This window comes from Natator depressus, chromosome 8, assembly GCF_965152275.1.
Source record: "Natator depressus isolate rNatDep1 chromosome 8, rNatDep2.hap1, whole genome shotgun sequence".
Classification (NCBI taxonomy): Eukaryota; Metazoa; Chordata; order Testudines; family Cheloniidae; genus Natator; species Natator depressus.
The window spans coordinates 89759608-89785510 of record NC_134241.1 but is presented as its reverse complement, the minus strand read 5'-3'; the positions used below and the strand labels follow the sequence as shown (position 1 = coordinate 89785510).

Below are 25903 nucleotides of genomic sequence, written 5' to 3'. Positions count from 1 at the left end.
TGGAGGGAATATAACTGTTTCTAAATTTGATAAGAATCTGAGGAAAACTTCCACGGTGCAGATGGGTTCCAACTGTTCTGGAATAAGAGTGCGTCTTGATTAAGATGATACCAGAACTAGGTATCTTGTGGGGTTTTTATATTGGTTAGCAGAGGAAAGACCCTGTTCTAATACTACCAATATAGTAAAACCAATAGATTTCTACAAAGGCAAACAACTGTCTCACCCTTCATCCCTGAGCTGCAGTGGGGAGAGGTGTAGCCCAAGTTACATTCTTGTAAGGGGTTTCCCCAATGAACTTATCAAGATCCTCCACCAAGGAGGGAAATTACTTCTAATATGAACTCTCTTACACCAGGAGGAAGCAACAACAGAAAGGTTAGTCTTTTGTTTTGAGGTCCATCTTTAGTGATGAACTGTTCTCCTTGCCCTTATTCCATTGACCAGTCAGTCATTTTTCTGAACTCTCTCTAGAATGGTGTACACTCAAACACGTTTGAAAGCCAAAGGTTAAACAGGTGCAAAAGTCCCAGCACTTATTGTCTCTCTTTAGGGACTGAGGGTCTGAGGTTGGGGAGAGGGAGTGCTGATGCTTTCACTAAAGGCACCTTACACCTTAGCCTCTTCTAGTTTGCTGCATTTGTGATAACAGTTATAAAGCTATTTAATGTGAAGACGAAATTGCCATCATTTGGTGGCTGGTCCTGTGCCCACTGAAGCCAATGAGGGCTTTGATATTGGTTTCAATAGGTGCAGGATCAGACCATCTCAGCATGTGAATTATTTGGGCTAAGAACAACCCTCAATCTCTACTGGACCTAAGCAGACTAAAGACTGAGGGCCAGAGACTCACAACTTCATCAGATACATGGAGTGGAAAATACAGAGGCAGGTATAAATACACAGCACATGAAAAGATGGGAGTTGCCTAAGGCAATATATAATGTTGTTATACCTGCCCCTGTATTTTCCACTCCATGCATCTGATGAAGTGAATTTTAGCCCACAAAAGCTTATGCCCAAATAAATGTGTTAGTCTGTAAGGTGCCACAAGGACTCCTCATTGTTTTAGCATCCACAGTAGAGTTTATACTGATATAACTATATTTTTTTCTTTTTTTAAATCACATGCCTAACTGACCTACATATACTGTTACAACTTCAAGGGCAGACTAGGCCTCAGGCATTAACTAACCCACCTCAGTCAGTTGGCTCAACACTGAGGCCTTTTTAGATAGGGTGAGGGAGGAATAGTACATACATAATAGTCATAGTGCAGACCAAGAATTTTGCATCTTTGTGAACACTTCCAGTAAGAGAATGTTGCACTGCAGTGGTAAGAAAGGCATTTTATAATAGAGATATTGAGAAGTGTTGTGAAACAGTCTGGCACCACTTCTGTTGCTCATAGTAAAATAACCTCATAGTGATGAACGTATACCACTGATGGGACTCCTATTCTGCATCCACTTGTGAGGTAGACCACATTGGTTAGGGGAAATAGTAGACAATGTATCAGTGCTATGATGACTAGGAAGCACAGAATTACCTGGATAGTATTTCAGAAAAAGTAATAACGAAAGTCTATACACTTCCTCACTCAGAAAATTCTTCCCCAAAACTACCCTAAAATCCAACCCAGAATCCTGCACACACTCTGGCAGGTAATCCTACAAATTGTATTCTGCTTTAATATTACTCAAAGTGTGTGATAGCTACATGAACACACTCACTACAGGCCAAACTTTGATCTGTGTGACTAGCTCTATGAGTATGGCAAACAGGATGTCAATGTGTGAAAAATGTATCACGGATAGTCTACTTCAAACAATGGCATGAAGATTAAAACAAGAGAAGTCTTCCGACAGCCACAGGGAAAAGCTCTAGGAACCTACAAGTGCAAGCAGTTTGCCAGAGTTCAGATTCTAGGACTCCACAACAGCAATGTTTTGAGGAGCCATTTGTGTATTGGTGTAAGTACAAAAAATAAGTTACCTGGCTTCAGAATTCCTAAATACTGCTCTACCAGAATAACTAGACATAGGGCTTATCCAGTCATTTCCATTAACAGTAGTTTTGCTCTAAGAAACTGTCAGTGTAGTGTACTATATTAACCTGTCCATGTGCAGGTAAAATTTGCATATAAATCACATACTCCATGTCAGAAGGTCCATAACTCTTCTTTGCAAGTGTCAGAAAAGAAACATCTGTACCTGCACAGTGTCATTTGATTGCTTTAAAACACAACAAATGGCTACAGCACTGCAAGGTATACAAAGATGGCATTATAGCAATTTCCTCCCCTTCCTATACTGTGAGGTTAACATCTGTACCAGTGATTTGGAAACTTAAAAGCTACTCAACTAGAGCCAGACAGAGACGTCACAAAGGCAGGGCGGCAAACTATTGTGTAGACTCTTCACCAGAGCTGCAGAACTCACAAATTCTTACTCCTGACTTTCCTAGAATTCCTGCCTCTCATGCAGCTGTACCCATGACTGCAAGTTAGAACCAGGAAAAGTGCCCTGATGGCAAAAGCAGCTCCCGCCACACCATGTGATGGAAAGAGGTCTGGTGAAATTCTTGGGTCATCGATTTTTCACATCAGTCTCTGACTAGCACAGTCTAATAAATCTGAAGCCCCTCTTCTCTCCTGCCTATGCCCTAAGAAGGAAGGAGCACAGAGCTGCATTCTTTCCTGTAACCCCTACAATGGGAGGGATAGCACTCTTCCCCTCCCCCACCTTCTCCCATGAATCACTTCAGTAACTGCTTCTGTAGCTTTCTGATTCTGAAAACTGAAAGTGACATTCAGTTCATGGCTGCCCAGAGCCATCTGAATAGCAGCAGTGAAACTGACCAGTCTAGATAATTTCACTCTGCTGCTTGGGAAAGGAAGGAGCAGCCACAGAGACCCTTAACCAATCTGTTATCAGGCTCTCAAAAACAGCACTGCATCTGTTCACACTTGGAAGCATGTGTGTGTTTGTGGCTGGAAATGTAACTTTTAAAAAGGCTATAGAAAGTTGCTAGTGGAATTCTTTTAAATTCTGCTCTGTACAAAAAACCATTCCATATTAAAATGTTATATACACCTTAGTGTTTGCACAGGTCTCTAGACGCACAAACCTAGCTGGCTTATCACAGCATGTATAAGGAAGGGGAGAAGGGACTGAGGCAGAGGTTAAGTGACTCTCCCAAGGTGTCCGTGCTGAGCTGGTGCTAGAACTCCATGGGATTCCAGACCCATGCACCTTCCCCTAGGCTAATCTGCGGGACATACATTTGGTCAGTAGAGGAAGAATTATATTCCAGTAGTAGTTCTAAATTCTTGATACAATGTCTGAGTAATATTTTATATTAGTACAGCCCTAGCATCGTACCCCTATATCTAGACAGCACACATGGAACAGCTCTAATTTTTCAGAAGACTTCAGAGCCACCTGGTACAAAAGCAGAGGTGAAATGCGAGGGTGCAGAATGCTGTCAGCAAGACTTGCCCAATGTGTGTTTAACCTAAAGAGTTTTAATGAATTGAGGTGACACCATGTACACATATATAAACACACAATAACAACTGCAGATGGAGCTTAGCCCAGGGATCTCCTTCCCCCACCCCCTTTTGTGGCGGAATGAGGAAACACAATCTCCACAGCAACCCCATTAATTGCTTTTGTTGTTTTGATTAAAGCAGACCCGTGGCTAATTTAAGCCTTCTCTTCCCAACGGATCTTCCCTGCTGCCGGGGGCGGGGAGGGGGATGTCAAAAGGCCAGGAGCAAAAAATTACAGAAGTGTTTTGCTTCTTCACGCTGGACATCTCGCGCTGCGCCCTTCACCCCACCCAGCCCGCCGCACTGACAGCGCCAGCCAGGGCGGCGTGGGGGAACCTGTCAGCCTGCACAATGGGACTGTGGCCGACCCTGGGTGTCTCTCCAGCATCCAACGCACGCAAACAAACCTCCCCAGACCCTCCCTGGGAGCACAATGCACCCGAGCCCCCCTGGCGGAGCGCGATGCATCCCAGCCGCTCACGCCCCCCACCCGCGATCGGGACCACGCACAGACACAAAACCAACCGGCCCCAAGCGGGCCGGCGGGTAAGCCGGGACTGGGGAGCCGAACCGCCAGGCGGGTGAGCTGGGGCATCCCCTGCCCCGACTAGGCCCCTTCTGCCGCTACCGGCCCAGCCCGGCGCTCAGTGCCCGCCCAGCGCTGCTCCAGCGGGAGGCGGCCGCGGTGCACACGCCTCCCGGGAGCGCGGCGCTCCGCGGCGGCCCTTTACCTGCTGATCTTCTGGGCGAAGGCGCGGCGCTCGGCCATGGCTGCAGCGGCTCGGGCTGGAAGCCAAACGCTTCTCCCCTCGCCGCTGCTGCTGCTCAGCCGGGAGCAGGGAAGGAGCCGGGAAAGGGCGCCGTAATGCTGCGGAGAGACACGCAGCCGGAATTTGCCGGCCCAGCATGCAACCACGATTCCACGCTGACAATCCCACCCCACCCCTTCCAGGCAAGGCAGGCGGGGGGAGGATGAGCCGCTCTTCGCCGATATGCGGTACGGCGACGAGGGGGGGGGGGGAAGGCCAAGGGCTGTCTGAGGAGTTATTGTCCCATTGTAGGGCGGGGGTTAGGGCAGAGCGGCCCCAGGCCCCCGAATCTCCTCTTGGGGAGTGACTGGGAGTCGCCCTCGCCAGCGCCGGGAATAGGGACCTCAGGGGAACACAGCGTCGCGCCCCTGAAGCCCACTGAAATACATGGAAGAGGGGAGCCGGGCAGCTTTGCAGGCGGACGCGGCACGGGCAGAGATTCTGCTGGAAAAGGCAGGGAGCGTCCCTCGCTGGCAGATGGTCGTTTTCCGGCCTTTCCCAGTGAGGGCGGTTAGACAGATTGGGTCGGAACCCACACCCCCGACCCAAGGGGCGTGGCAATCCAGCCCCTGACTTGGGCCCCACAAGGCACGGGCCGCGCTTTGTCCCACAGCGCCAGCCTGGAGTCAGTCTGTCCGCTCTCTGGGCAGGGGCCCTACTTCTGTACATGGCACAGGGTTCAGCGTGCTGTTTTCCCTAACCAAATAACACTGATCTCTTACCGATAAGCGGCTAACACGCCTCACAAGGAGATCTCAAAGCGCTCTGCAACCCTTCTGACATATTTAGCCTCACCCCAAAGTAGGGTTATCCTCATTTTACAGATCGCTGCGAAGGGAGGCATAGAGAGGCCAAGTGTTTTACCCAAGGTCACACATACAGTCTAGAGCAGAGAACTGAACCCAGGTTGCCTAAGTCTTAGATTTCTGCCCAAACCACTGGGTCATTCTTCCTCTCTAGAAAGTTGGGTTGCTGGCCATTCTAATTTGTGAGTGCATTCTCACAGCTGGGTTCAGATTACAGAAATTTGAAGGAATCCTGAAATATCTTTTGGTGTAGACACGACATCACGGTGCTGTGACTCTCTTACATTTTATAACTTTTGATTTAGTCAAGTGACAAGCCAAACGGTCCCATTTTTCTGCATTTTTTTTTTCATTTTATTACATCCATTCTGCCCCCTGCCCATCTGTTTTGTCCATTTGCATCTTTAAGTGATGGGGCTGTCTTCATTTGGCACACAGCACCTAGCACAATGGGTCTTGATCCTTTCACTGGGTGCTGCTGTAATACAAATTACAAATAATAGCCATGTAATGTTGCACACTGATGATCGGATACACTTTGTACTTGCCTAGCAGTTCTTCATCTAAGATCTCAGCATGCTTTAGAAAGGATAAGTATTGTTATTCCCATTTTACGGATTAAACATAGAATCATAGGACTGGAAGGGAGCTTGAGAGGTCATCTAGTCCAGTCCCCTGCAATTGTGGCAGGACTAATTATTTAGACCTTTCCTGACAGATGTTTAACCTGCTCTTAAAAATCTCCAATGATGGAAATTCTACAACGTCCCTAGGCAATTTATTCCAGTGCTTAACCACCTTGACAGGAAGTTTTTCCTAATGTTCAACCTAAACCTCCACTGCTGCAATTTAAGCCCATTGCTTCTTGTCCTATCCTCAGAGGTTAAGAAAAACAAATTTTCTTCCTCCTCCTTGTAACAACCTTTTATGTACTTGAAAACTGTTATCATGTCCCCTCTCAGTCTTCTCTTTTCCAGACTAAACAAACCCAATTTTTTCCATCTTCCCTCATAGGTCATGCTTTCTAGACCTTTAATCATTTTTGTTGCTCTTCTTTGGACTCTCTCCAATTTGTCCACATCCTTCCTGAAATGTGGTGCCCAGAACTGGACACAATACTCCAGTTGAGGCCTAATCAGAGCAGAAGAATTACTTCTCGTGTCTTGCTTACAACACTCCTGCTAATACATCCCAGAATGATATTTGCTTTTTTGGCAACAGTGTTACACTGTTGACACATATTTAGCTTGTGGTCCTCTATGACGCCCAGATCCCTTTCTGCAGTACTCCTTCCTAGGCAGTCATTTCCCATTTTGTATGTGTGCAACTGACTGTTCCTTCCTAAGCAGAGTACTTTGCATTTGTCCTTATTGAATTTCATCCTATTTACTTCAGACCATTTCTCCAGTTTGTCCATATCATTTTGAATTTTAATCCTATCCTCTAAAGCACTTGCAACCCCTTCCAGTTTGATATCATCCACAAACTTTAGAAGTGTGCTCTGTATGCCATTATTTAAATCATTGATGAAGATATTGAACAGAACCAGACCCAGAACTGATCCCTGCGGGACACCATTCATTATGCCCTTCCAGCATGACTGTGAACCACTGATAACTACTCTTTGGGAATGGTTTTCCAACCAGTTTTGCACCCACCTTGTCGTAGCTCCGTCTACGTTGCATCTCCCTAGTTTGTTTATGAGAAGGTCATGTGAGGCAGTTTCAAAAGCTTTACTAAAGTCAAGATATATCACGTCTACCGCTTCCCCCTAACCACAGGGCTTGCTACCCTGTCAAAGAAAGCTATCAGGTTGGTTTAACACAATTTGTTTTTGACAAATCCAAGCTGTTACTTAATCACCTTATTTTCTAGATCTGGGGTGCGCAAATTGTGTCCCGTGGGCCGGATCCAGCCTGCTAGTCGTTTTAATGCAGCCCTCAAGCTCCTGCTGGGGAGCAGGGTCTGGGGCCTGCCCCGCTCCAGCGGGAAGCGAGGTCTGGAGCCGCTCCACGAGGCTCCCGGAAGCAGCAGCATGGCCCCGCTCCTGCTCCTATGTATAGGAACAACCAGGAGGCTCCGCTCTTCATGCTGCCCCTGCCCCAAGCACCGCCCCCGCAACTCCCATTGGCCGGGAACTGCAGCCAATGGGAGTTGCAGGGCGGCGCCTGCGGACAGTGCAGCGCACAGAGCTGCCTGGCCGCGGCTCCACATAGGAGCCAGCGGAGGGACATGGCCGCTGCTTATGGGAGCTGTCTGAGGTAAGCGCCACACTCCTGAGCCTCTCCCCACACCCCAACCCCCTGCCCCAGCCCTGATCCTCCTCCCGCCCTCTGTTCCCCTCAATCCCAGCCTGGAGCACCCTTCTGCACCCCAAACCTCTCATCCCCATCCCCACCCCAGAGGCCGCATCCCCAGCCAGAGCCTGCACCTCTTATCCCCCTCCTGCCCTCCGAACTCCTCGGTCCCAGCCCGGAGCACCCTCCTACACCCCAAACTCCTCATCCCCAGCCCCACCCCAGAGCCTGCATCCCCAGCCAGGGCCCTCACCCCCCGCCCCCCGACTCTACTTCCCTGCCCCAGCCCGGAGCCCCTTCCTGCACCCTGAACTCCTCATTTCTGGCCCCACCCCAGAGCCCGCACCCCCAACCAGAGCCCTCACCCCCTCCCACACCCCATCCCCAATTTTGTGAGCATTCATGGCCTGCCATACAATTTCTATTCCCAGATGTGGCCCTCAGGCCAAAAAGTTTGCCCATCCTGTTCTAGATGTTTGCCATAATTAAGTCACACCTTGATTGCCATGACATCACGAGACCTTTTTTTTTTTTGCTTTAAGAAGTAATAGCCACGCATAGCTATGAGAAACCGATCTCATGTGTTGACTCAGAACTTCACTCCAGTGAATTATGTGGCTCTAATACACATTAATTTCACTTTATCTGGCTCCGGTTCCGGTTCATGTAGATTTGCATTCCCTGAGTTTGATTTCAAACCACCCCTGAAGCTCCAGCATGAATCTACCAAGTGTCACCTGGTTTTGAACTTGAACCATGAAAACTCTGCATGATTTTTAGAATACAGTTTATAATGAAACGGTAAACAGATCCAGATTCTTTCCCTTTAACAAACCTTCTGTTGAATGCTGCTGTTATTATTTGCATTGCGTAGGGGCCCCAGTCATAGACCAGGACCCATTGTGCTAAGTGCTGTACAAACACAGACCAAAAAGACGGGCCCTGCTCAAAAGGGCTTACTTAAGGGGTCTACGTATAAGACAAGCGCCAACAGATAGATATAGACAAATGGGGGAGTCCAAGCAAACAATGAGTCGTTATTGGTCAGCATGCTAGGCAGTGGTCTTTGCATACTAGCAGCCTAACCATTGTCACTGACCTATGAATTTTAAGTTTGTGATTAAACCAGTTACATTTCACTTTGTATAGCATTTGCAAAAAACTGAAACCATCTCTAGTATTTGCAACAAGGCGAAAGCCAGGGCAAATACTGAACAAATAGCTTTGACTGGAGAAAGGAGGGCTTTGTGGAGACAGCAGGAGTAGCTGAGAAGAGAGTTGCTGGGCTGCAAAACAGATGCCCTGTCTCCACAAGGGAAATCTTCTAGAACATTTTCACGGTTGCTAACACTGTTCCTGCTCACCATGTTTAGTGTAGGCTAAATTGGGATAGAGTCTAAAAACCTTGTCAGCTGCCCATCTACTAAGGCTCCTAATGATGCTAATACCAGTGATGGCAAGATCATAGTGAATGGACTCTGACTCCATCAAGGCTAATGGGGCTAGATTCTATGCTGCATCTCAGTAGGCAAAGCCTGAAGCAGTAGGCAAAGACGGTTTTCTGCCACCTTTGCACTGCCTAGATTCTGAGCTGTTGTAGAGGTTTAATGGACCCACTATAAACTAGAAGAGTCCAGGGGCAGCCTTACTTAGGCTGCCTATGGACTTCTCTGAAGCCCAGAATCCCTATAGTACTGAGTGCTGTGATCATGTCCCCTCTTACCCCGATCTGACCCCGCCCAGCTTTGCTGCTCCAGCAGCTCACCTTGGCCTGTGTCTGTGAGGAGGCTGGAGAGCATCTCACAAGGCTCCTATGCCAGGGGAATTCTCCCGTACATCTTTTATGCTGTTGCAGTAGCAGAATATAGCCCCTGGAGTAGTGGTCAGAATCCTGCCCAGTAGCTCTAAAATCTTCCCCTATATATTTTCTCTTAAACTTTGAAAATCTCCCCTTGCCTAATAGTAATTTAGAAGGGAATCAGATACATGCACCGTACTTTCAACCCAAACTAGTACAATTTGTGTTTAAGTTTACAGTATACAGTTTATAACTGTAAAAGGGGGGTGGGGCATATTTTGGTGTTTTAGAAAAAAAAAGAAAGACTGAACTGTTACCTAGGATACTTTCTAGATGGCATTGTTTCAAAGCCACTCTTTCCCAACATACTCCGTACATTAAATCTACAATGGGAAACTATTAATAGTAATCAAGGAAGTGTCCATTATACCTAGTGTTAATTCATGAGGTTCCATCTGTTTGCATTGTATTAATATTTCTAACCCACTGAGTATGCAAGCTAAAATCTATCACTTTTTAACACTTGGAAAGATACTATTTTCCAGTAGCATAGAATTATTCTGCTTCTCAGTTTATGTGCATGCACTGTATTTACATTGTGCATATGGCAGTGATAGCCAGGGCCCCAATCCTGCAAACACTTGCACACATACTCAGCTTTCTGCACGTGAGTCACCCCACTGGAGTCAATGAGTCTACTCACATATATAAAGTTAATCAAATGCTGGAAGGACTGGGGCCCGTGACAAACTGCAGAGTCATGTAATAAACTGGATGAAAATATGTAATACACACACACACACACAGTCAAAAGCAGAGACTTATTGTATGTCACTTGAAAATAGCTTCTTTACAGAGGAGGGGAAATGGATTCATTTTAGGGCACACTGAAGATGTTGTGTAGAACTGCTCAGAATATCAATCCCTTAGATTGTAGCCTCATAAAGTGTACAGGATAAATCAATTAGCTCACTCACACATGAATGATTTCACATCCAAGAATACATGAGCTAAGCAGACTTGGCCTTCTGCGATCCTGACCATAAACCCCTCAGCAGCTTCAACAAAGTGCGCAACCTGTGGGTCCTGTGGTCCATCCCAGGCACCATCGAGACCAAGCACATTTACAAGCATATCAAGACCAAGTTCTACATCTGGCCCGCCGATGGCTACGAGGTAGGTGTGCAGGGGCAGGTGTACTGGCTGTGGGTGGAGGACCTCCTGATCTCACTCGTATTGCATAACCCTGACGATGTCGACAGTACTAACTACTTTGGGGCCTGCAGAGCTGCTGCTAATGGGGGGCCTCGGTCACCTCCCCCTCCCGCCAGTGCATCAGCAGCTTCCACCTGACCAAGCGCTCCTTTTGGCAGCCAATTGTGGGCCCCATGTGCGGGTGGATGCTGACCCACGACCAGTTAAACGAGACACTCGGGTGGTTTTGCATTGCTCAGATAAACACCTTCGGGCCTTTCCCCAACAACCAGCAGTACGCGGGCAACTACAACAGCGTGTACACCATGCAGTCTGTCATAGGGGACCCCACTCGGGACTGGGCGGGCTGGGCGCGGATGATCATCAAGACACACTGGAAGTTTTGCTTTAATGAGATTCCCCCCTTTGAGAAACGGCGAGGCTTAATGCACATGCTGGAGGGCAACACCATGCTGCAGGCCCATCACCAAAAGATGATGTACGGACGCCCCTTTACCTTTGATACTGAGCGCGAGGGCTTTGAAATGCTGTAATCAATAAAATGGCGTTGTACCCAATCAAGCATGTGTGTCATCATTAGGGCCTTAAAATAGTGCCATCTTCTTTAAAGAACCACCACAAAATGTTTCCTTCTTCTCTTCCTCCTCACCATATGGAATTTCCTTTTTGAAATTCCACTAGTCTGAGATGCAGGATGGACAATATTCAATCCTGTACCAGTGGCAAATATAAGGTCCTATTTCTTTCCACTCTTCAGGCCAAATATTGTGAGACTTACACCACTGGAAAGAGAAAATTCTTATCACTACAGCAGGGGACACAGCACATGGCTCTCGTCCTGTAACTTACTGAGAGACTGGGCTTTAGAATTACAATGATAATGCATACAGAAAAGCTAATACTGATGATTCAGAGGTTTCTAAGATTCTGATTATAACTCTTCTTTCCTTCCGAATGCCGAACTATTGGACTCACAGTAACAAAAGAACCTGGCTTGGCACATAGGGACATGAAAAATAGTCCCAATTTTTTTAAACTTTCTAAATATAGGTTAAAGACTTTCTAAAATAATTTTTCTGTTAAATTTGTGGCATATAGTGAATACATAATAATGCGGTGTATAATTTTCAAAAGCACGTAAGTCCCATTGACTTTCACTGAGCCTTAGACTCCTAAGTCACTTTTGAAAATGGCACTTATGGCACTTGAAAATTAAATCTAGGAATCTAAGTCTCAATGAAAGTTAATGGGACTTAGGCTCTTAACTCACTTTTGAAAATGTTCACCTGTGGTGTAAAGATTTTATGATTGATTACTTATCAGGATGGCTTGACTTGTAGAACTTGAGTAATGCGGCTTTCCTAAATAAAACCTTTAAATATACCATTGCAAATACCTGTAATATATTCATTATGCATTCTTTCTGATTATATTTTCCCTTCTCACTGTAGCTCTAACTTGAGCATTTGATAAAGTTTGTATTATCAGTTATAGCTGGCACTCTGTGGTGTTCTTTCAAGATGTGCAGCACAGCAAGGCACAACGCAAGGGGGATGGACTACAAAAGTAGCTTTAAGCCACATTTGCATGCCTTTGATTCTGGGCTCCACTTCCAGGGTCCCTTGTAGCACTCAGTAGGCCCTGCACAGAGAGGTTGCATCCCCAATACACTGTGAAGTACAGAATTCAGGAGCTGCTCTAATTTACCATGTCCCCCGTCCAGGCTTCCTATTAACTGCTGCACAGCAGCTGATAAATGAGAATCTCTGTCACTGAATGTATAGGATAGAGCTGGGCAAATTTTTCTTTTTCTTTTAAGAAAATAGTAAAGTCACACCAAAAAATGCGAACAGTTTTAGTGCCCTGAAAAATGCAAGCTTAGGTTGAATTTGGTAAATAGTTTTGGCTGGAAAAAAGCCTGGAAATGTTTAAACATTTTTTAAATAAACCATTTTGACATTTTGTTTTGAAATGACCTTTTCAAAATGAACTGTTGATTCAAAAGGTTATGTTCGACTCAAATTACATTTTGGGGTGGTTTTGGCAATAAAAAATTGGGAAAAAAGGTCAGGTTTGGTTCAAAAAGAACCAAATTTGGGAAAGAGGGGGTAGATTTTTGGATTCAGACAGTGAACCAAGAAGTCAGTTAATAGCTCAGCTCTAGTTGGGATTCCATTCCTGCTCTGGCACAACACGTGTGAATAAACGTGTAGGAGGAGGCCTGTGCAGGGCAGCCTCTGGCTGTCCTATGCCATGCCCATGTCAGAAGATTTCTCCCTCTGCCAGCTAAGAGGCTCTTAGGGTACATCACTGCAGCAGCATACCCTACAGGGGCCAAATCCTTCCTTTTTTTTTTTTAAATAATTTATTTTGTTTTCATTCTGTTCAAGCAGGTAAATATCCATAAGTAGCAAAGTACAGAAGCAATAACAGAGATGAGAAAATCCTGACTTCATGTTATCTAATGTGTAAGATCTGCCCACAAAGAGAAGAATGTATATTTAAGTTTCCAAGCTATAAAATGAATAAAACGAATATAGTCTTGTAGCTAACGTAGATTAAACCATAATTTATATTCCCTCCGTGTAGAATTATGCACTGCAGATTGATAGGTTCTCTCCATATATTTGGTCTAAATATGAAAAAAATCTCTCAACCCAGTGAACCTCAACAAGCAAATATCAGAAAAATAATAGAAACATTTCTTGTTACTTTCCAGATAGCTACAGCCCAGCAACAAACTACCACATCAGTGCCAATGAATTTAAATCATATCAGATGGGTGAGGCTGGTAGAAATGTATACATGACCTTGTAAGGAAGGCCAACAGATACTGTAGATTGACTGTCTCAACATTTTTCAGCGCATGGAACATTAACCAACAGAATGAAGGAAAAACTGAAGATCTGTAAGAAAAGATGCAGTCTCTTTTCTAGTATGCTCCCAATAACACCAAACACTAACATTCATGTTATCAACAAATCTTTTCTCCATACTACTGACAGGCAGTCTGACTGATGTTCTGGTTCAGAACCATAAACTCTGAATTCTAATCCTAGCGCTGCCACTGACTTGCTGTGTGAGTCACTTACCCTCTGTGCCTCGATTTCCTCATCTCTAAAACTGGATATAATCTTTACTTGAAGAGGTGGTGTGGAACTAATTCGCTAAATTTTATACATTGCTTTTGAAAATATAAAGTGGTTCGTAAGAGCTAAGTAGTACTGTGATCCTGCAATAATTACTGGAGTAGTGCCATGAATAATGCTATGAAAGTCAATGGCAAGACTCGTAGAAAGCTCTACACTGGGGTAGTATGTATTTGCAGATCTGAGCCAATCATAATTAAATGAACTTGAATAAACTGTTTGTAAGCACACTTATTCTCTAAAGAAATAAATTTGTATATAATAAAGAAGAGAATGATTTTACAAACCTCACACACATAGACCTGCTAAAATGCAGTTATATTCTATGAATTGCCTCTGTCAGAATGGCATTGTGGGGATCAGTGTTTGACTTCCACTGATTCAATAACAAACTTCTTAGATTCACATTAAAAAGCTACTTTTTCTAACTGCCATTTTTGCAAATTCAGCTTGTCCTTCGAAAGCTGAGTTGTGTTCTTTCTGAAATTAAAATAAAACTGGATCCTGTAAGCAAGAAAGAGACCAAACCTAAAATCAAACTAAAATATGTTAAAGGAAATGGACACATACAAAAATTCACAGGAAAAGCTGGTGAAAATAATCAAGAAGAAACTGGTCAAGAAGGATTCCTCTATGGAGTGAAGATAAAGGAGCTGTTCGGAGAGGGACAATATATGGAACATCTCAGCTACCATCTACCCGTGCTTTTGGAAAAGCTCTAACAGGCTCATACTTTGCTGATGACAAATATCACAATTGTTGAAGACACTCTGCTTATGTCTGAATTTGCAACACCTGAGGAAGCAGATGCATCAGATGAGGTATTCAACTTGGGTAGTCGCTCTCTTTGGTTCAAAAATGACAACCTATGGCCTTGATCCTGCAAAGGCACATACACATGCTTAACTTTACACACAGCAGAGTCGCAACAAGTTGAAATTTTTATTTTCAACTGAAAGGTCAGGAGATTTTAAAAAATTAAAGCAGAACTGCTTCAGTTTCCATGGCATGCCTAGAGTAGGGGCTGAGCCAAAGTTACTGCCACAGGAGCTGACTATCTATCTATCTATCGTATCTCTCCTAGGTATTCTAGAAATTCCTGTAACTAAAGTACCTAAGGGCTGAATACATTACATTCATTTCAGTGTACACACTCTAGTCAATAGAGAACATCATAATGTAGAACTTGGGAGAAGCATATTGACCTTCCTGACTAAAGCAACAAACAAACAGTAGAATAGTGGTGTTTTGGGTCTATTTTTTAGTATTTTATGATTCACAAATGTGTTTATTCACACACACCATTGGGGCCTGGAGATACTTGCAAGCGTTTCTCAAAAGCCTGGAAATTCCTATTTCTCCCCTTTAACTCTTCCTTCACCCTTCCTCCAGCCTTTGCAATACAGTTATGGATGTGTGGGGCTTAGATCTGGATTCCTTCTGAAACAGTCTGTTAAACAGCAGCACAGTTTAGAGCAACTCTGGACACTTTCTAAAATCCTATTGGGCATGAAGCATAAATGTTGACCACATGGATACATTACATTTCAAAATCTATCAGACTAATTAAGAAAGCAGTTTAAAAGAAAGTTTCTGAGTGATGAAGTGAAGCTAGACTGCACTCACTGCTCTTCACCCAGTGACTTAGTTTCATGGGCAGAAATGTGACAATTTCTATTACTGAAAATGGAAATATGTATCTCAAGTACAGGAAACTACTAAATAACTGACTTCAAGGCACTGGCCCACTGCAAGTCAAGTGCTGCAACTTGATTTTCTTTGTTGGTGTTAGGCAGTTGAGGAAATAGTTTGCAGACAATTATTTAAGCATAAAATTAACAATGATTTCATTTTTAAATTAATGCAGCTAGTTATAAAACCTGTACTAACATGTTTGTAAATAGGAGTTATTCGTAGGGACATAGATGTTCAAGATGGAGAGATACTGGATGACCTAGCCAGTATATCTATGTGCCAGTGCAGGATTATTGCCATATATAAAGGCAGAGATGTGGAACCTCTCCACTCCACCGATCAGCAGAAGGGCTGTGAACGCTGAAACTACTTTGGAGCCTCATTGGCTGGGGATGGGCAAATAGGAGAAGCTGACCTCTCCACATCCCAGAGTCCTGGTTGGCTAGAGATCTGGCACCACCCAGAAAGCCAGGGGGCCATGCCCCCCACTTTTTAACATAAGAAACATATGTGCTATGGGAAAAACCATGATCGTACTGCTAATGGCCAAGATGCACTATGAGATCGGATCAGATGCATTCCTAGATATCCACGGCAATCCTGGATGATCATGTAATGAAAACTGCATTAAGTTTAAATTTTTTTGCTCAGCAGATATCGTATTACTTCCATCTGCTACAGCCTGTTGATGGTGTTTATTAGGTTTTCTAAAAATATTTTTTATTTTATTTTTTATAAAACATTAGAAAAAACATCATTTTATATGGTAGCTCTTAGAAAGGGACACATTTACCTCCCTTCAAAGTTGTTTGTTGTTATTTATTTTGATAACACCTTTTTCCAGGAGATTTAAAATTTAGGGTTACAATTGTTAAAACATGCATTACAAATAAACAAGGATGATTTGATTGTGATGCTACAGAATTGCAAGTTACAGTTCAATAATCATAGTGCAGTATTAATAGTGGAGTATATGCAATAAAATGATAAATGTAAGTGACGTACAATAAAATACAGACCCAATGTTTAGAACTAAAGTTGTTTTTTTGTTTGTTCATATTATAATATACCTTAAATATTATAATGTGGCTACATTTTGTATTCTGGTTATTTATTTTACAGTTGTACTCTGCAGGATATTTAAGTAATATTTTAATTCCCCTGCCACTTTGGCCTTGCCCCCGCCCCACCCCCCACTTCTATAAAGGTTCCGACACCCTTGGCTGGCAGGAAATACCACTCCTCCTTGCTGCTGCCAGTTCTCCACTGATTAGATTGCCAATCGAGAAGGGACCATGCAGGCTGCAGCAGGGAGTGCATGCTGCCACTGCAGGGATACAACAGGTTGAGACTTCTCCACTAAAGAATCAGCCACTGTCTGAAGGGAAGGAGGGGCCTTAGCCTGGGACAAAGGAGCCAAGACTGGGGCAGTCAAGATTGTTTTTGATTGATGGAGTTCGAGTTCCTTGTAGGCATCTGGGATTTCTGTAACACACCCACTGACTGTTCTTAGCAATGTCAGTGGGATTCTAATAAAGCTGATGGGAGAAAGCTGTGCCTTGGACTGATGCCTGGGTGAATTCCTGCCTCCCAAAGGCAGGGAAGAGAGGCCCCAGCACAAAGGATTAGACTGAAATGGATGTTAAGGGAAAATGAGTTTCACACAGTCTAGGCCCAAACACCTGCTGACCTAACATATAATCCTTAAAAGGCATATGCTGAAGCCCAAACCCCAGAATGAGGCTCCAAGAGAGCTCCAGTTAGTACTGGAACAAATTAATTAGGACGGTTGTGGAATCTCCATCAATAGAGGATTTTAAGAGCAGGTTAGAAAAAACACCTGTCAGGGATAGTCTAGCTAATACTCAGTCCTGGCTCAGTGCAGGGGATTGGACTGGACGACCTATTGAGGTCCCTTCCAGTCCTACATTTCTATGATATTTATGAAATATAGCCAATCTAGATTCTACCATTAAGAGTTTTTAAAACTATCAAAGACAACTTACATGGATTGTCTTTAGGCCCCATATATGTTGCAACCATAACTTCATCAGGGGCCCCCAAGTACAACATGGTTGAAGTGTAGATGGGATTTAAGTGTCCCTACAACTAGTTTAAAACTCTGAAGCGTCCAGAGCTTTAGCCTGGTTATGCTAGATAGGGCCTAATGCACTACAGCTCTTATCCAAATTATAATCAGAGTAAGGGAAAACTCTTGGTGTAACTAGCATTCCTGACTCTTTATAGTTGTAATGTAAACAGACCCTTCAATTTAATTCACTTTATGGGCCTCCAGTGTAAAGAGTGCATAATTGAGCAAACAAGCTTCTGTATTCTGGTCTAGACTCCAGCAATAAACAGGCATTGCTGGAAACCTTATCAAGAGGGAATTAAAATAGCCCAATTGTATGGTCACGAGGACAAATCTTCTTATAAGGTTGGCACAGGATTAAGAAGGGTGAAGCCTGGCCACATTGGACAATGGGAGACACTCAGGGACATAAGAGTGGGAGGGACTGACTGGGACATCAAGTCTCCCACCACCCCCCGCCGTTGCACACAACCCCATCATATAATCCCATTCATAACTTTATCAAACTCCATTTTAAAACTAGTTAGGTTGTTTGCCCCACTGCTATTGTTCCAGAACCTCACTCCTTCTAATTATATACTATATCTGACCCAGGGCCTTCTATGGGAAAAGGCATGAGCAGCAGTAATACCAACATCTTAACTAATCTGCTATTTTCAAATAAACCCTCTCCAAGAAGAGGAGATACGAGGACTATATCAATAACTTCTTCCAGCCTTCGAGACTTTTGTTGTGAGGTGCTGGGTGCCTTCACATACCCAGGATGCAACATTATCCAAAAGTTACTCCAGTACAGGGGCTGAACTTGTAGTGAGAAGATGAGTTGGGATTAGACTGCTGCAGAGATGGGCGGGTTTGAGGTGAAACAAAGTGAGGGAATAGGATAAAGAGAGAGAACAGTAGAGAAAGGAGGAACAGGAAAATAGGGATGAGACAGGTGACAGAAAGAACCAAAAATATAATTGTAAGCTTTTCAGGTCTTTTCTCTGTCTTCCTAGGCGTTTGTACAACGCTTAGCACAATAAAGCCATGATTCTGACTAGGGCTTTTGGGGGCTGCCATAATATAACCTATTTAATATTTAAAAGGAACGAGAACGAGAGGATAGGAAAGGGGAGAAAGAGAAAGTAATACAGGAATGAAAAGGACAGAAGATACAGGAGGAGAAGAAAAGGGAAGACAGAAATGGCTTGCTATAGCAGCATCCTCTCCTGTCAGGCACTATTTCATAGGCAAGAATGACTTGAAATGTGATAAAAGAGGTAACGCTGTTGCATTGTTTGGGGATAACAACAATGTTAATTTTCAGAGTAGCAGCCGTGTTAGTCTGTATCTGCAAAAAGAAAAGGAGTACTTGTGGTACCTTAGAGAGTAACCAATTTATTTGAGGATAAGCTTTCGTGAGCAATAGCTCACATCCGATGAAGTGAGCTGTCGCTCACAAAAGCTTATGCTCAAATAAATTTGTTAGTCTCTAAGGTGCCACAAATACTCCTTTTCTTTTAACAATGCTGCAATATCTAGACCAAATACAGCAACTTTGAGCGACACTATAAAGCCTGACTGACCCCAGTTGTTTTTGCCAACAATACTTTTTTAAATGTCCATATATCTTTTTTAACTGCTCTGCTGATCTTGGGAGTGGGAGAAAACTATTAACTCACGACATCAAGGGATAAAATGCTGGATGGGGAAAATCCAAATTTCTCTGCTGGGAGATTTAGCAACAACAAATTCAGGGAATGACCAATCTATTCTATGTATCTCAGAGTTATAGTTAGGTTCAACCTGTGTGTCTATATACTGAAGGTTCACACATTGACTATATCTAAGAATATCGATGTATTTATGACACTGTGGCAATTCTACTACACTAAAGGCCTTCTGCACCCAAGTGTAGTGGGATGGAAGAGAAGTAACTCAGCTATTCAGTTAGGCATCTGTCCACTAGCCAGATACCTCTTTTAAAATAAGTGACTATATTTTGTTATCTTTATTTTCTGAACTTTTTAGAGAATTTTTACTTGGTTCTTATCACAGTAGGTGAGTGACATTCTGCCAGTATAATGATGACTCATCAGGCTTGTTACCTGTGCTGTGTAGCTCTTCCACACCAGTATAAAAGATCTCTTACACTACCTTCAAAGCACTTTGCAAACACCAGTTAGGAAAAGTATTAAATAATAATAGATATTGTCTTTATTAGCCTATTCATTCAATTCTGTCGGCTATTACTGCTTGTTGTATTATTCTTACATAAAGTTCCTCAAAGAAAACACACTTTCCACTGAAAATATGTCCAGCATAACCCAAAGTGCAAATAATATAAATATTTCATTGCAAATTAAGAGAGCCATCTACTGGCAACTAGGTGAAACCTTTTAAATTCATTAAGGGCCAAATCTTGTCACCTAACTCATGCAAGTAGTTCCATTCAAGTCAATGGACTACACATGAGCAAAGTAAACTGGATAATAAGGATCTTTTCATTTTTATGTTCTTATTACATCCCTCAGATCTATCTTGCTCCTTTTAAAGATAGGTAAATTAAGGCACAAGGAGGGTAAGTGATTCAGCAAGTCAGTGACGGAACCTAGGCTTCCTGCCTCCCTGTCCCTTGCAGTAACTATTAGGCTCACGTAAGCACTGAAGATCAAGAAGTTTGGATGGTGAAGGGTGTTCTTTATCCCTCTCAACTTTCTCCATCAATACAATAAGTCAGGGACAGCTCATTAGTTTTGAATATCAAAGAAAATCATGCTAAGAAAGTTGTGGTGCAAAGCAAGCTTCTTTCTAAACCAATGGTTCCTAACCTGTGAGGCCCACAAGGGGATCATGATTCCTCTCTGGAGCAGGTACAGCGGTTCCAGTTCCATCTCATCTCAGTTGCCACTAAAGTGATGAAAAAACAGAGCGGAACTCTGAGCTCCTACCCTGCCTCTGTCTTTGGTCCCAAAGAGACTAGGAGAAGGTGGTGTTTACCAGGGCCAGCTCCAGGCACCAGCGAAGGAAGCAGGTGCCTGGGGCGGCTAATAGAAAGGGGCGGCACTCTGTCCGTCATCGGGGTGGCACGTCCGGGTCTTTGGCGGCAGGCCCTGCAGTCCCCCTCTTCCTCTTCGGCGGCAGCTCAACCAGGCTTCAGGGTTTTTTGTATTTTTTTTTCCTTTGCTGCTTGGGGCAGCAAAAAAGGTGGAGCCGGCCCTGCTGTTGACGCTGGAGCAGTGGGACTGGAGCAGCTCTCCTTTGGAGTGGCGGGGAGAAGATCTGAAACCAAAATTGCATTGGCCTCTTCTGCAGCCTATGTAAGGCCAGTGAAGTATAGAGCATCTCCCTTAACTTTTAATCTTGTTTTTGTCACAGGTTTACTATTGTTCTTGCGTGCTAATATAAAAAAGTAACATACACTTACATTATGTTTTCTATCAACAGATTTTAAATATTTACTTGCTGGTATTGCATAATTTAGCACTACTGGAGCTGGGAAGTTGTTTGTATGGAAGTTCATGCTATTACAATGCTAACAGTATAAACTTCCTCTATGACTCTTGTGTGAAGTTTGCTATATGCAAGATGTTTTCCCCAATCTCTCTTCTACAGAAATATAACTTGGTGCATCTGCTCTCAACCTTTCCAAACTACTGTACCCCTTTCAGGAGTCTGATTTGTCTTGCATAACCCCAACTTTCACCTCACTTTAAAACTACTTGCTTACAAAATCAGACATAAAGATACAAAAGTGTCACAGCACACTATTACTGACAAATTGCTTACTTTCTCATGTTTACCATATAAATTATAAAATAAATCAATTGGAATATAAATACTGTACTTACATTTCAGTGTATCATAAATAAAGCAGTATAAACAAGACATTGTCTGTATGAAATTTTAGTTTGTACTGATTTCACCTCTTGTAAACTACCCCTGGTTGAGAACCACTGACTTAGCGTATGTGAAGCAAACTAATCCACGTATATTGTTATTTATGGTTGCCTGCTGTAATTATTTTGTAATCAAAGCCTTGTTTTGCATGATCTGACAGATGCACAAAGCAGAAAATAAATATTTTCATTCTCATAACCTGGATGCCGTAGGGATTAACAGTGTATATCTAGATGGCATGTTGTGTGTCCTATCAAATCAAGACATAGTTATTAGATTTCATTGTAGGGAGGTGCAGGCAACTAATGTCAGGCGAGGGAACAGTCATTTTATTTGATACATCAAACAACTTTGTTCTTATATTGGTAAATTCTGGCCACCGTAGCTGCTTTAAACTCCATATGCAAGACCATACACTAACAGACAAGTACCCTAATCTGTCTTTGTATCTGAAAATAAAAACAAAGATTAAACTCTAAAAACATATTTTCAAATTAGGTTATAAACCATTAAGGGCAGGGACCTTGTTTTCCTCTCTTTGTACAGTGCTTACCACAGTGGACCCCCCCACTCCTGATTGGGCCTTTGACAGCTTAGTTCAAATAGCAAATAACAATAGATAAGACTACAATCCTATTTTGATTAAACATTTTATCATTTTTTCTGGCAGACAAACACATGCAGCATAAATTACTTCCAGTCCTTCCTCTTCTCTTTCTTGAGCTAAAAAAGGACAATAGAGAATTGTATGCTGCAGGTGCAACAGTAAAATAGAAACTTGCTCTTTTATAACATTTTTGATCAGTATCTCTCAAAGCTCTTTGCAAAGGAGGTTGCCATCATTACCCCCATTTTACCGATAGAGAAACTGAGGCAGAGAAAGGCAGTGACTTGTCCTACCAACCTGCAGTGGTAGTGGTAGGCGGGAATGGAACCCAGGACACCTGTGTTCGCTCTCCACTAGGTGTATGGTACTTTCATGTTTCATGTGATGCAGCATTTCTCTTGTGTGATTGTAACAAATATGTGTCTAGAGAGAACTTGGGGATCTTTTGCTCTAAAACAGCTCCAATAACATGAGACAAGTAAAATATCTATGAACTATACTAGCACTGAGTCTCATTTCCCTACATAGGTAAGCTGATATGGTCATATGTTTGTAAGGAGATCTGACATTTCATAGAATCGTAGAAATTTAGAACTGGAAGGGACATCAATAAGTCATCTAGTCCAGTCCCCTGCACTGAAGCAGGACTAAGTGTTATCTAGAACATCCCAGACAGGTATTTGTCTAACCTGTCCTTAAAAACCTCCAATGACAGAGATTCCACAGCCTCCCTAGGTAATTTGTTCCAGTTCTAAACTACCCTTATAGTCACAAAGTTTTTCCTAATGTCGAACCCAGGGGTCGGCAACCTTTCAAAGAAGAAGAGCCATTTTTTTGTTTTTGTCTTTGACCAAAATATTTCAAGAGCCACATCACACACAAAGTGTTGGGGTGCAGGAGGGGCTGAGGGATGTGGGCAGGAGTTTGGGTGCAGGAGGGAGCTCCAGGCTGGTGCAGAGTGTTGGGGTGCAAGGAGAGGGTGCAGGGTCTGTAAGGGAGTTTGGGTGCAGGAGGGGGTTCTGACCTGGCTCCTGCATGCCGTGGCCCCATGCCGCTCCTGGATGCTGCCCACTGCTGGCACGTCTCTGCACGCCCCTTGGAGGGAGGAGGGCAGCAGGTCTCCGTGTGCTGCCCACAAGCACTGCCCCCACAGCTCCCATTGGCCAGTTCCCAGAATTGAACACAATACTCTAGCTAAGGCCTTATCAGTGCAGAGGAGAGTGAAAGAATTACTTCTCATGTCTTGCTTACAATACTCTTGCTAATACATCCCAGAATGATTGTCACTTTTGGCAACAATATTATGTTGTTGACTCATATTTACTTTGTGATACATTATAGCCCCCAGATCCTTATCTGAAGTACTCCTTCCTTGGCAGTCATTTCCCATTTTGAATTTGTGCAATTGATTTCTCCTTCCTAAGTGTAGTACTTTGCAATGTTGTTATTGAATTTCATCCTATTTATTTCAGACCATTTCTCCAGTTTGTGAAGATCATTGTGCATTCTAATCCTGCATGGTGTTTTCTCCAATCCACAGGGCTTGCAGTATTGTTCACAAACTTGATATCGTTCAAAAACTTAAGTGTACTTTCTATGCCATTATCAATTAAGATATTATATAGAATCAGATACAGCATAGATCCCTGCTCTCTGAGTATTCTTTTCCAACCAGTTGTGCACTCACCTTACAGTAGTTTTGTCTAGGCTCTATTTCTCTAGTTTATTTATGAGATGATCACTTGAGACAGCATCAAAAGCCTTACTGAAGTCAAGATATATCACATCTACTGCTTCTCCCCATCCACAAGGCTTGTTACCTGTCACAGAAGGATATTAGATTTGTTTGACATGATTTGTTCTTGACAAATCCATATTGACGGTTACTTATCTTATTTTCATCTAGGTGCTTACAAATTGATTGTTGATTATTTGCTCCATTATCTTTCTGGGTACTGACAGTAAGCTGACCGGTCTATAACTTCCTGGGTTGTCCTTATTCTCCTTTTTCTAGATAGGGTACTATATTTGTCCTTTCCCAGTCCTCTGGGATCTCTCCCATCCTCCACGAGTTCTCAAAGATAATCACTTATGGATCAGAGATCTCTTCAGACAGTTCTTTAAGCATTCTAGGATGTATATCATGAGGCCCTGCCGACCTTAGGACATCTAACTCATCTAATTAATTCTTAATTTGTTCTTTTGCTATTTTACCCTCAGATTCTACCCCATTTACATTGATGTTCACTATGTTAGTTGTCCAATCACTGCTAACTTTTCTGGAGAAAACTGAATCAAAAAAAGGCGTTTAACATTTTGGCCATTGCTGCATTTTCTGTTATTGTCTTTCCCTCCTCGTTGAGTAATCAGCCTACCTTGTTCTTCCTCTTGCTTCCAATGTATTCGTAAAATGTTTTCTTTCTACCCTTTAAGTCCCTAGCTAGTTTAGTCTCCAGTTTTTGCCTTAGCCTTTCTAATTTTGTCCCTAAAGGCTTGTGGGTTTTTTTAAAATATATATTCATCCATTGTAATTCAACCTCATTTCCACTTTTTATATGACACTTCCCTGAGTTTCAGGTCTCTGAAGATTTTCACTTCCTATCTTTTATCCAGAAGAAGGGAGTAGTGCAAAGAGAGAGCATGTAATGTATTCTTTATGCACCCAAACCTGCCCCTAGTGGAATGGGAACACAAAGAATGCAGGAATCTATTACTTATATAGTATCTTTAGAAGAATTGCCAATCCCGTAAGTTCAAAAATCATGAGTCAGATGCCCCAAAATCATGAGATTGGGCCAAAAATGGCAAACAATTTTTAAAATATTCTATTGTTTATTGTCCTGTCTTTCTATTTTTTGAACTTCCTCTGCACCCCTTCCCTCTCCCCTGCTCACGAGTTTTACAGTGTCACCAAGTCTCCCAAACTTTATAGAATAAGCTGATTTTTGGCCCCTGCTGCAGGAGCTCTTACTAGAGGACGCAGTTGAGATCAAATGACAAAGATTTGTGTGAAAATGCCATCTGATGGTGCAGAACTTCCAGCTTCTCTCCAAACGTTTACTAATTCTGTGTTCCACTGCCTAGCCCAGCAATTAATTCTGCCCCACCATTCATCTACACCTTGCCCCTCAGCACATCTCTACTCCTTCTGCAATTGTGAGGGCTTTTCACCCCTGCTTCCAGGATTGGGCTGGCAGCTGCAGCAGGGGCCTCTTCTCTCCCAGACTTGATGTTGCACTGGAGGAAAGGAAAAACAGACTGACCTATTTTTTGGAGGGGTAAAAAAAAAAAAAGAGAGAGAGAACTACCTTGAACTGATGGACATTTTTTGCTGCCTCCTCCCTGGCTGTGAAAATGTTATGGGCTGCTCCCTCTCCTGCACCCAACATCTCTTCTCTGGAGGGAATACTAGCTTCCCCTGCAGCAGTTCTGATTGGGAGGCAGTGGTGCTTAGTGGATAGGGCACTAGACTTTGATTCAGGAGCCTTACAGCCAAGTCCAGGCTTTGCCATGCACCTGCTGGGTAACCTTAGGCAAGTCATTTCACCGTCCAGTGCCTGGGTTTCCCCAGGTATCAAATGGGGGGAAATGATACTTACCCTTCTGTGTAAAGAGCTTTGAGCGCTTTCTGATGAATACGCAATAGGTACTATTACGATTGGCTGCTCCTCCCCAGGAGACAGGTACGTAGGGAAGGCAGCCAACCAGAGGAGATATTCCCCCGGGGCCAGTGCTGAAAATCAAGCTTCTGGAGTTACTTGCTACTCTGGCTCCAGTGAGGCCGACGTTGCATTAGTGGCGATTACACCTGACACGTGCTGACGCTGCTCTGGTGCTTTTAACATGCAAATGAGCCGCTCTCGTCTCCAAAAGGGGCGGTGCCAGCGACGCGGAGCAAAAATGCTGTAACCGCAGCCGGGGGGGGAAACACAGCTATCCCAGGGAACACGGCTCCCGGCATGCCTCGCGCGCGCGCCCGTTGTTTCTCCCCGCCGGGACC

At 43.5% G+C, this 25903-nt stretch overlaps 1 protein-coding gene and 1 long non-coding RNA gene across 6 annotated transcripts in view; both read right to left on the bottom strand.

Moving 5' to 3' along the window:
* The window catches only part of DOCK7 (dedicator of cytokinesis 7), a 142458-nt gene extending 137997 nt beyond the window's left edge, over positions 1–4461 (bottom strand). For 4 of the 5 annotated variants that reach the window (XM_074961615.1, XM_074961616.1, XM_074961617.1 and 1 more), the window contains exon 1: positions 4285–4461. In XM_074961615.1, coding sequence (XP_074817716.1) covers positions 4285–4322 — 38 coding nt within the window. In that variant the 5' untranslated portion in view covers positions 4323–4461. The remainder of the gene's footprint in view (positions 1–4284) is intronic. The other variant, XM_074961619.1, reaches the window with a different exon arrangement.
* Positions 4462–20484: 16023 nt separating this feature from the next.
* On the bottom strand, positions 20485–25723 carry LOC141992940 (uncharacterized). Its single transcript, XR_012640696.1, has 3 exons — positions 25503–25723; positions 23591–23723; positions 20485–20678 (listed from the first exon to the last, which is right to left on the bottom strand). It is a non-coding gene; the product is annotated as an uncharacterized LOC141992940 (long non-coding RNA).
* Between the last annotated feature and the right edge of the window lie 180 nt (positions 25724–25903).